Here is a 12,751-nt window from a genome sequence, read left to right as displayed (position 1 = left end):
ATGTTTTTCAACCCAAACAGACCACCTAGGCCTCGGTCCTTCTGACGCGAAGCTGAAACCTAGAGACGTGAGAACGGTAGGATGGAATCGTAGGGTAGAAAAGTGTTATAATATCATTATGTGGGGATACTGGAAGTCACACAACACTGACTAGCAAATGAGAGATTGAGACGGACGGAAATATAAACACATTCTTCATGATGAGAGACAGCCGAGATGAGGAACAGCCTGCGGGGGTTGTCTGAATGACACATATATTTAGATAAATCCAGAGAAGCAGCTTGGAAGGAATTCAACAAGGTGTCATGTTTGCAAGTTTTGCCTCACAAATGGATCCCGCTATTTATTTCCAAAATACCATTGTGTTTGGGATAATGAGCGGAACGACTCCGGGAAGATTTTTTTGAAGAACCAACGGCGGCGCACAGATAATGGAATATAGCACTGGCTAAAAATCTATTTAACCAAAACCCTCTAAACAAGTGCACGAGAATAGCTAATGAAAGAAAAGTAATTAATAACCCTCTCCCTAAAAAATGAATAAAAACAAGTGCCTCGACAACAACATTCTAATTCAGCGGTTCCAATCCTTTTCTGGAACCTTTTAAGTGGTAAGATGGGTGGCCCATTAGGCCTACTTGTATGATCAAGCAATCAATTGTGTTCTGGCTTCAATCAATAGCGTAGTATACTTTAAGTTCCCATTCATAGGGATGATTTTGCAAAGCCATTTGTCATAAGGTTTTGAAGGTCTTATGACATCAAAAAAATATAAATCTTTTTTTTGTGGCTTTTTTCCTGACCTCAATTACACCCAAAAAAACAGAACATTCAACATTTTTTTTTGAATAATAGGGGTAAATACGCATCATCAATATGCATCATCATGGACATACGCATCATCATCCAGGGGAGGATGTGGTTGAAGGTGAGGGGTGAACGCAACAACTGAACTGATAGATGGTGCATTGGAACGATACAAACACAGTGTGGGGGCGGCATAGCTCAGGGGTAGAGAAACCGTTATTAGAGCACGAAGGGTTCCCGAAGGGTTCCCAGTTCAAATCCGAGCGTGAATGTGTGCGGTGAATGGGTGAATGTAATGCAATGCACTATCTCTGTAAAGTGCTTGGATAAAAGCGCTATATAAATGCACCAATTTACCATTTACCATTTACAGTGGAAAGTAACATCAAAGGTGATACACCCTCCCCTACAACCACATCCTCGCCTGGATGATGATGCGTACGTCCAGAGGCAAATTAACTCACTTTTCTGAGCCCAATTATAAAAAAAAAAACCTACAGATTACAGAAAAACCACTGAATGTTGAATGTTCAGGTTTTTTTAGGTGTTAATTGAGGTCAGGAAACATGAAAAAAGGCACAAAAAATATAATATTTTTTGATGTCATAAGACCTTTTAAGAAGAACATGTAAAATCACGAAGCTTTTAACTCATTTAGTGCCATGAAATTAACGGATTATAAAAGTCCACGATGCCAGTCTCAGGTTGGCATCACCCCCGTTATCTTATTTTGAAGGCCAGAAGTCCACAGCGCAAACACTTCCGGTCTGACGTCATCGCATCCTGCGCCGGAACCGATCGTTGTCCACGTGGAGTTGTGTAATGGGCGGACCGGGAGCTTTTATACATGTGTAACATAAGCGAGCATCTGCCTCCATCCTAGCTTCTAAGTGTAGTTTTGAGATAATGGACATTAAAGATGAGATCCCCCGTCCACCTCAATGTTATGGATGGGACTATTTGTGCTCGTGGAGCCGTGATGATGCGAAATCAGCGACGGATTTCGTCTCCGGACCTCCGGCCATTGTTCTCGGTAATGTACTCCGCTGTTACAGTAATATATTACTTTTCACGAGTATACTCGGGATTGGCACCATGTGATACTCGAGTATTTTTCACGAGTCTTCTCGGGATTGGCACTATATGAGTTAAGAATATATATGTAATATGAACATATGAAAAAGAATGGCCAATTATTTGGAGGCCCAGACTAGCAATATCTAGTTTCAGCACCACAAGTCGGGATAACGGCTGCACTAAACAACTGCCTAAAAACTGCTAAGTTATGTGAAGTGAAAGGTAATTAACACGACACTCTCCATAAAAAAGACAGAGTAAAAACAAAATATTGCTTTGACAACAAAACTCTAATTCAGATCGTTGAGTGTGGATACTGCTAATCATCTCCTAACTTCTTCTCGCGTGATGTACAATGCATTCCGTCAGTTCCGTGTCCAACGACAAATGGCTTTGATTTAACCTATTAAGACCGGGAAAGACCGCATTATTACGCAGTATTTTATGCTTTAACTATTAAAAATAGCAGATATACAAGCTCACAGCACGGCACCGGAGTGGCCGCGCTGCGAGCTTGTAGATCTGCTATTTTTGAGAAATCATGAAAATTTGTGTAAGTCTTTGAATATGTTGACCTGATTCTATAGTGTCTTCTAAATCCTTCTAAGGTTTTTTGAAAAACCTATTTTCTATGTCAGTGGTGCTCAACCTTTTCATGTGAAGGACCCCCAAAATTATATTTATTTGGCCACGGACCCCCCATCTCAAAATATTTAGTTCCAGGGAACCCCAAAAGCAAAATCTGAGTTACAAAGTTCGCTTAAAAAATATATATTTTCACAACTTTTCAAAAATAGCAGATCTACAAGCTCGCAGTCATGGTGCCGCACTGTGAGCTTGTAGATCTGTTATTTTTCAATAGCTAAAGTATAAAATAATTCCCGGTCTAAATGATTTAAAGTCACACACTGTTCAGCGAGTGTGTCTGTGATGAGGAACATGGCAACCCCAGGCTCTCTATGGCATTCCAGCTCGCATGCCATTCATCAGCCCCCCCCCCCCCCCCCCCCCCCCCCCCCCCCCCCCCCCCCCCCCCCCCCCCAAATCCCCCCCACCCCCCCTCATCCCCTGAAGAGAAACCAGTTCTGGCATTTGCATTATGTTTTATCTTCCAAGCTGTTTCTCTTCGCCCAACACCCCTCCTGTCCGTCTACCCTCCCCCCTCCCCATTTTTTTGTTTTCCTGCTCCGAAATCGTGGCATATCGACCAAAAAACGCTCTGAGGTGGCGGCGAGCACTTTTTCTTTTCCTTTTTTCCCTTTTTTTTTTACGTTCACAACCGTTCTTTGTAAAAGACAGACGAAAATAATTAATCACCTCAGACAGTGTTTCTGCAGCTAGAGAGTGTGTGCGATTAATTAAATAACCGCCGCTGCTTCAAAGCCTTGCGGTTTTGTATGAAGGACACTTATTTGTACTGTCTGCTCGGCATTGTCTTCGAAACGGCACATAAATTAGGGAATCGCGCCTGTTTTTTAAGGCGACGCACCCGGAGAGCGCGTGTTCCCCTTACAAGGTCAAACCCCAGTGAAACGCAAACACGCCCTGATATAACGTGACAAGCGCGGCCCCGTCGTCGACGTGGGGATATATAACCGTTTAATAATCCTCGACAGGCCAGCAGCAGTCAATCAGTGTTTGAAGGGAAAACAAAACACATAAAACAAGCGCACGCCTCGGGGGCCGAAAACCTTTTAAAAAGACAACTAAGATCAAATTAATTTACTGGTCAGAAAGGTCGACGAGTGCATGATCGTTAGCAGGCCTGGCGCACCTGCCGTAAAAACTGCAGGTGCAGAAAGACTTGACGGGGGCTGAAGGGTACAGGCAGTGGTGGAAAGTAACTATACTGCAAGTACATTTACTCAAGTACTGTATTTAGGTATACTTTTGTGGTCCTGTTACTTTAGTTGAGTACAGCATGAGAATTATTTCAATACTTAACTTCTACTCCACTACATCTCAGACGCAAATATTCCACTTTTTACTCCATTACAATTATTTGACAACTTTAGTTACAAGTTGCTTTGTAAATTTAGATCATTATAACAAAAATACATAATTAATTAAGCCCTGTTTTATACTCCACTCCTGGTCAAATATGAGTCAAAGTTGCCCTGTTCAAATTTGTACTTGAGACTACTTGCGTTCAAAAACACTCAACTTGACTCAAGTATTCAAAAGTACATGTTTTAAAACAACCTAAGTATTCAGAAGTACAAGTACTTTCAGTTTTATTATCAATGCATTGATGTATTAAAACTTGATACTAAAGATTTTCCAGGATTTTTCAAAACAATATAAACAATAGAGAAAATAGCAGATAATGTATACAAGCCTCACACATTTAAAACGGGGGCACTATCAGGGTACGTCTTCCCTTCCTAGAAATGTAGTGGAGGCAAACGCATTTGTCTATGACATGTAGTGATCTAAAATTACAAATAATTCAAGTAAAGTACAGATACTTTGGAGTAAATGTACTTAATCACTACAGTCCACCACTGCACCGTACCCAGATAGGGTGGGGTGGGGGGGGGGGGGGGGGGGGGGGGTTGACAGGTAGATGGACCTTTTGTTTTTCCATCTGCGAGGAGTGGACTTCCAATTTGGAGGATAATTTGGTCACGATAGCAGATGCAACAAGGGCAATCTCTGTGGCTGATAGCGGGGAAAATGGAACAGATGAAGAGAGCGCGGAACGCTCATGCATTTTGCAAAAAAAGTGATCTTATCACCTAAAAAGGTGATAGCTTATCAACTAAAAAAAGTGAAGAGCTTCACTTCACCTGGAGTATGCATGAGCCTTTAGTCTCCTTCAGTTGGAAACCTCATATGTCCAAAAACCAAAACTTTTAGTATCAGGATTAAATCAAAATAAAAGCATAAGTAGCAGATCTACAAGCTGAGCTTGCTATCTACTACTTTTGTGTGACGCTGTGATAGGATCAAGTAGGGCAATTGATTTACGAAAAAAACACCAAAAAACGACTTACTTGAGTACCGTACTTAAAGTACGATACTTTATACTTCTACACCGCATCTCCAGGGCAAATCGATCTCATTTACAAGCGACTGCAGTGTAGAACCGATTAAGCCCTATTTTATAGTCCATATGCCATTACTTTAACTCAAATTCAACTCTGAATACAGTACTTTTACTTGTAACCGCGTACTTGTGTTACTTAAAGAAAAAAATCAAACAGTTACTTCTCTTCCAAACCACTGGCCCTCTCCGCTAATGCGAACAGCACCACACCAGCTTTATGGAGCGCACGGCCCCATATGGATCTTGTTGCTCTCAGAAAACCGCAACCCACCATTTAGCTGTTGATTTTAACCCATTTAGGCCTAGGATTATTGAATGCTTTAACTGTTGAAAAATAGCAGATATACAAGCTCACAGCGCGGCACCGAGTGCCACGCTGCGAGCTTGTAGATCTGCTATTTTTGGAAAAGTCGTGAAAATTTGTGAAAATCTTTGAAAATCTTTGAATAAAATATATTTTTAAAGCGAACATTTGTAACTCAAATTTTGCTTCTGGGTGGTCCCTGGAACTAAATATTTTGAGATCGGGGTCCGTGGCCAAATACATATCACGTTGGGGGTCCTTCACATGAAAAGGTTTGAGAACCACTGCCATAGTAGTGTCTCAAGAACTGAGCTCCATTTAAGTGAAAAGGACCTTTTCTTTGACGATGGCTGGCCAGATTGCTGACATAGAAACATCGGTTTTTCAAAAAATCTTTCAAAATTCAAATTCAAAAGACACTTATAGAATCGGGTCAAAATTCAAATTTTCACGATTTTTCAAAAATAGCAGATCTACAAGCTCGCAGCGCGGCACTCGGTGCCGCGCTGTGAGCTTGTATATCTGCTATTTTTCAATAGTTAAAGCATAAAATAATGATACACAAAATTTGTACCCGTTCTAAATGGGTTAAGGCAGATTTTCTCAGCTGTGAATTTACAAGGCCGCATATCCATCATAGACATCAAACAATGAGCATAATTACACAATCACTTCAAAGGCATATAATTTTTCATTCATCAAAGTGATTACAGTTGTGTTTGCCACATGGTCACATTGTGTTTACATACCCACCTCTGGTTTTGACCGTGAAAAGCCTGATGCAATTTGTAGCCTAAGCACAAGTGAAGGATTAATTGCAATGAACAGCACTGAGAAATGATTTCATTTTCTCCAGCTCAGGATTAGCACCAACTCCCACTATGCAAAGCCCAGTGGACAATGTGCATTATATTTCGTTGCCGTCGCGCGGAAAACCTTGTATGTCCCAAAAAGTACTAATACTTTTCACAAAATTGGGGAGAGAAAATAAATGAATAACCCATGTTAAAATGGATCCAATGTTGTTTAGTTTAGTCATAAGCTCTTGTTAACACTTTGTATTCATTTTTTGAGGGCACAAAGGCCAAATGCCAGGGCAGGAAGGCCATGAAAGAAAAGGAAGAAAAAAAAAAGTCCATTGAAATAATTAATTGTATTTGAGGGTTAAGGATGATTTTAGGCAAGCTGCAGTAAAGAAAATAAATTATGGTATTTACAATCTGATCCATGCTCAGCCCCTGCACCAATCTAAGTCACTGGATGGAGAAAGTGGTACAGTCAGCTGGGGCATTAAGGCCACTGTGGCCTCAGGGAAATCAATTTTTTTGAGGGGCACAAAGCCAAACTGAGGGGCAACGACGGCCATGGCCTTCATGGCCTCCCTGAAATTCCTGCCCTGTTTGTATTGGTTAAATATTTATATAACCCCACAGACACTTTCACTTTTGAAATTGTTCAAAAATAGCGTAAATAGCATGAGCTTGACTTTGCTATTTCCTCTATTTATAATCATAAAACGTTGAAACGTGGAGATACAAGGTTTCGGGCGCAGACGGCGACGACATGATAAACTCACTCCCAGGCTGAACCGATCTGTTCTGGGTCTGTGTGAGCTCGCTCCGGGGGGCGAGTTGGTGATGACCTCGAGACAGAAAAATGAGATCTCCTCTCATGTTGAAGTTCCTTGCAAACTGTCATGTAATCGTTGAAATCAGAGATAGGGCTCCCAGTTACTCACCCCATAGACCAGTTCACCGACCATGCCGTTCCATGTCTTGGTCTCGGGGTCTCGGGCTCCGTACTTCCCATCCATTACTATAGACAGTTTGTACTTAATTCCAACATGTTTGGCAATCTCAGATGCTAAATCGACGCAGTAGCCCTCGTATCTGTCATTGCCACCCAGCTGCAAGTGATTTTTCTTGTACATCACATAAGGCGCTTCCTGTATGGGGTTCGAAAACATACTCATTTGGGTTTATTCACGCCTGGTGCCTTGCGGGGCGCCCGTCTTGCACGCACGCACCTTTGCATACAGTGTACGGACGCACTCTCATAGACACACGCACGCACACACGCACGCACCTTTGCATTACTATACTTATGAGGACATCAATATTTTTGGACAGCGATTTTAAGATTTTTTATAAATTCCTTGGTCATTTTTAACCTTAAAGGAGTAGTTCACTCCCGAAATGACTTTTTTCCTATTGATTACTCACACCAACGAGACTTGAGTTCAATAATATATATATATATATTGTTTTTGTCGCATTCCTAAGACAAAAAAATGATTATAGTAAATTTACCCTCATTGATTCCAGATGGGGACCCGAAGGCATTTGTGTCCCCATCCTGAATCAATGGGGGTAAATTAATTGTAATCAAATTATTTAATGTTAACCATACAAACACCCATTTCTCCATGTCCAGGAAAACTGTGCTACCCCCTGTCAATGTAGATTTTCTCAAATTCGATATATTCTTTGGGTACGTATGGTCCTCACAAATACAGTAATATAAGCACACACACACACACACACGCACGCACGCGCACACACACGCACGCGCGCACACACACGCACGCACTCACCCGCACACACACGCCCACCCATCCATAAATAATAAGCTGCTACAACCACATTCATGCAAACAAACATGCATGCACAGATGATGCACCACAAATGCACTGAAACACACTGACTGGCCAGTAGACACCAAGCCTAGCGCACACAACCTCCTGCCCCCTCTCGCCTGGCCTGCCTACCCCTGCCCCCCCTTGTCAGGTCTACCCTGCCCCCTCTCGCCAGGTCTACCCTGCCCCCCTGGTCTCGCCTGGCATGCCCACAGAGGAGGGGCGAGTATTTGGTAAAACATGTGGGGGCAGAGTGGAGGAACATGCCTCTTGAAACGTGGGGGAAAAAATAAAGGTTTGTAGCGGTGACTGGACATTGCTGTAAAGTAAATTTTCGGAACTACCGTACTGTGCTTTTATATGACAGCCTAAGTTACTACATAGTACATACTTTGCAGATTTAGATCATTCATAAAAATCTTTTGAAAATAGCAAATATAAGCTCTCACAGCTTGTAGATCTACTGTTACCTAATAGAAGAAGTATAAATGACGATCGATAATTATTGTCCAACCGCATGATACAGTCATACAGTGAGCATAATGACTACTTTTACTTTTGCTACTCTAAGTATAAGTTGATTGATGCAAACACTTTCGTACGTTTTACTTTTATCAGAGTATCTTTGAGTAGGTTGGCTGTGTGCGGTAGGCAGGGTGTGTAGCAGGCTCTCAGTGGGGTGGACATGGGGATGGGGAGGGAGTTCACAAGTAAATGCCAGTGACAGCACAGGGATCAGATAAGTGCCCATTCTTTTATACTCCACGCTAGTTTCAAGCACATTGCACCAATGCGCGGGGAAAGGCTGTTATCATTCCAAAGAATAAATAAATAGAACAAAAAAATAAAATTAAAAAAGGATCCATCATTTGCTATCCAGAACAAAAAAAGGGAGGGGTGGGGCTGGGGGATAAAATAATAAAATAGAAATACTCCATGAATAAGGTCAAAATAATTAACACGAGGAGAGCTGAACGTGCCATAGGACTCTCCTGCATTTTCAAAAACACTGGTGCAGCCCCAGTGTTGATTTTAGACAGCGAATTTTGAATTTAGTTTTAGTCATGGTCTTTAGAATAAAAGGTAATTTAGTTTTAGTCATATTTTAGTCTGAAAAGTTTAAATTTTAGTTGACTAAATATAAGATTTTAGTCGACTAAATCTACAGTTGAATGTATTTTGGCGTCGTAAAGGCCGATTTTACACTTGGTTGAATGCTGAAAATAGCCGATCTCCTATTTTCAAAGTGCAACACCCGAGCATAACCAAACATAAAATAACTTGTCTTTTAGTTTTTTATTTGTATACAATATAGATTAGTCTCAGTTTTAGTCAACATAGCTTAGTTTTTATATAGTTTTCATCAGTGACAAAAAAAGGTAGTCGACAGACATTTTTTCGTCCCGGTTTTATAGTCGAGGAAATCAACACTGGGTGCAGCTCCAGTCTTGTGGGTTTTTCAACGGAGCACTTGATCATTATCAAACAGAAAAGGAGCGCTCCCGGGGAGTAAGGCATTGTCATTACAGCCACAAACAATTAGGGTGCAAGTGGGAGAGCAACGGTTTGTTTGTTCTGTGCTGAACGTATCCCCTCACCTTGGTTTCCCTCTGCGTTCAAACACATGTTTACCTCCTAGACTGTAGCTCTCGTTTAGAGGGGGGAGACGTTAAACGCTTCCTCCTGTTGTGGGGGAGACTTATATGCGGCGGCTTGGCCTTTGGCATACAAATGACTCTGTCCTGGGAAAGACCCACTTCTCTAGTAGTAGGTTTTTTTATAAACTGTATTTCAAGTGCATCTTTTAGTTAATTAATGTGTTTTAGATACTGCTCAGGCAGCTATTTAAGCATGGCCAGATTTAGAAAATGTTTGGAGGGGGAGATTAAAAGTGCTTGATGAATAGCAGCTACAGAGTATCGCTTCGTCGTTGTCAGGTGAAAACCTTGTATGTCCAAAACGTTCGTTTTTCATTTATCATTTTAAAAATGATTTAAACTAGTGTTTTCACTACTTTTGTGCGACGGCCTTGTACGATGAACAGGGCTTTACTTTGCGAAAAAACATACAAGTTTGAAACTTGGAGACACGAGGTTTCCACCCGACAACGACGACTTAACACTGGGGCTTAAGTTACGGATAAACCTTAATGCCAAGCATGAGATTTACCTTGGTCAGAGATATTGCCAAAAACAACTTTTTTCCCCCCCTCATCTATATTGCATAGAGGCTATACTTCAACACAGAACACTCGGGGGAGCAATACAAAATAGATTGGAGTGGTCATAAAAAGAAGAAAAGAAATGTCCTCTTCTTATCCACCCTCCAATAACTGGTTAGTTTGCTTTGCCCAGCTTGAGAAACCATTGCTTGCTGTCGTCCCCCTGTGTAGTCATTCGTTTCGGCCAGTCTATCCCAAATGCCATTGAACATTTACTTTGATGATGACTGGACAGGGTTTCTACTTACGGTATGCATTTGTATGTTTGTTTGTTTGTTTGTTTGTGTAACTGATGGAGTCAACCATTCTCATTTATACCATTATTGTGATGTCACTGCTACGACAGGCCACTGGAGTATGGAAAATCAAAATGCTTTGACACCCACACGGGTACATTTGAAACACTCCTCTGTTGGCCATATTCACACGACGGCCATGGCTCTTGCTCTGTTCTTACTAGAGTTCTCAAATTCTGCCCGAACCCGACCATACCCGAACCCGACCCGACATATAGGGTAGGGCCTAAAATGTATGCTAAGTAGTCAGGCCGGGTAGGGCCTCGGGCTCAATGAAAAAAGAAAAAATATTTTTGTATTATTTTATTACTTTTACTCTGTGATATAGTTCTCAAATACTTCCCAAACCCGTCCATACCCGACCGGACGTATTCGGGCCAGGTAGGGCCTAAAATGTATTCTAAGTAGTCGGGCCGGGTAGGGCCTCGGGGCGGCCCAGTTAGGGCCGGGCCTAAGTTTTCAGGCCTGTTGAGAACTCTAGTCCTTACTCCTACTTGAAGTAGGTGGCAAATAAGGTGCATATAGCAAGGAAACTGGATGCTATCATGGACAACCGCTCGCACCCCCTTTCACGTGGAGATTATGGGGAAATTGAGCAGGAGGAGAAATAGATTCATCTACACCCCAAGGGGATATAAATTACAATAGACTTAAGACTATCTTCTGTGCTGGTAGCCATGAAGATTTACATATAATGAGGCACGCGGTGGTCGCTCTGCTCCTTCGATAGTTTAATATAAGCTCTGAATGAAAAACAAGTTCATTACTGTATGTATGGACCTCATCTGACATGGCTACCATTCGGCTCATTCTTATTTCTTTTGTCCTGCATAATGCAAGCTTTGTTGAGGGTGTATGCTGGTTGGTATACTTTCATTCATTATTGATGGTGTTTATTTTGTACTGTATGTGATGTCCTTTACCCTGCTGCATCTACAGATCCATCTAGAAAAATTGGAATATTGTGTGAAAAAGCATTGCAGACACAGAACCCCAAATCATAACAGACTTCAGAAACTTCCCACTGGACTTCAAGCAACTCTGACTTCAGAAGGTTGACATTTCTCTATTATAAATCCTTGTTTTGAGAGGTCTCATGTAATATTGTAATATTTTGAAATATGGATGTTTGATATTCATGAGCTGTATGGCATAAAAATTCAAAGTTTTAACAAAAAAAAGCATTGGAATAATTAATTGAATGTCCAATGTATCTAGACTATATGAAAGTTTCAAGATAATTTACTTTTACACAACATTCAAATCTTTCGAGATGGATCTGTACAGTACTTTCCCTTGTATCTACACTGCTGTGCTGCCTTTGGGCGACTGAATTTCTCTCGCGGGATCAATAAAGAAGGTCCCATCTCATCTTATCTTACTTCACACTGGGGCAGCAGGCTCCACTCCCGCCCCCCGTATGCATGTGCTGTAGGGCATTAACGACTTGTGATTTTTGCAAGTCGACTCGGCTCAGTAAAAAGTTGAGTTGAAGACGACTTTATCGTTTGATTACATCATCACATCACACACGACCCCCCAATTATTTTGGGGGGTCCCCAGATGATGATTAACTTAATGTGAAACATTGTTTTCTCACTCAACTGTAAACAAACCAACATAAAAAGAGGGTATCTTCACATTTCTTAAGTGCAAATTTAAGGACTTTTTAATACCTCTAAAATGGCAAATTAAACATTGTCCAAATTGTCAAATATATAGAGGCAGAAATTGTGAAAATAGCCGATCTACATGCTCACAACGCCTCGCGACGCGAGGCGTTGTGAGCATGTAGATCTGCTATTTTCACAAACAGAAAGTTATTACGTTTTTTTCTTTTCAACTTCGACTTTCAACTTTCTCTGGTGCGAGTCGACTTGCGTAACGAAATCGACCGAGTCGACTTGTCGACTTTTTCGCTAATGCCCTAATGTGTGCTGATGACGTATTAAGAGCAAAATGGCCGCCGTGCGAGTTGATGGTCAACGGGCTGGACTGTTTCAACGTGTAGTGAGTGGATGGAAAGCCCACACAAAAAAGATATGGTTCTACCCGCCCAGGACAGTAATGTATCAATCATAAAGAATCAACACCATGACCTTGAGTGGCAGAATAGGTGAAGGACATTTAAAACTGCATGGAAAGTGTACCATAATAGTAGTGACCACAATGGTTCGGTTTTCCACTGAGGAGGACTCGTTGGTGACCTGGAGGTCCATTATATTTACAAAGCGCTCGAACTCGTTCCAGTAACCGATCTGAAATAGAGAAGACAGGTGGTTAATTATCAACCCTCCTCCCCCCGCAGTCACACAGACCCAAAGCCAGGGCTCTCCCCGACCTTTCTCTGGACCAGTGGTTC

The 12,751-nt window shown here is 41.6% G+C and overlaps 1 protein-coding gene across 2 annotated transcripts in view; it reads right to left on the bottom strand.

Moving 5' to 3' along the window:
- The window catches only part of gria3b (glutamate receptor, ionotropic, AMPA 3b), a gene marked incomplete at both ends in the record, with an annotated part of 253,229 nt that overhangs the window by 55,392 nt on the left and 185,086 nt on the right, over window positions 1-12,751 (bottom strand). For both annotated transcript variants that reach the window (XM_080745968.1, XM_080745969.1), the window contains one exon: window positions 12,540-12,647. In XM_080745968.1, coding sequence (XP_080602094.1) covers window positions 12,540-12,647 — 108 coding nt within the window. The remainder of the gene's footprint in view (window positions 1-12,539; window positions 12,648-12,751) is intronic.

This window comes from Nannobrachium achirus (genome assembly GCF_963921795.1).
Source record: "Nannobrachium achirus genome assembly, chromosome: 17".
NCBI classification, from domain to species: Eukaryota; Metazoa; Chordata; class Actinopteri; order Myctophiformes; family Myctophidae; genus Nannobrachium; species Nannobrachium achirus.
This window is presented reverse-complemented; position numbering and strand designations above follow the sequence as displayed.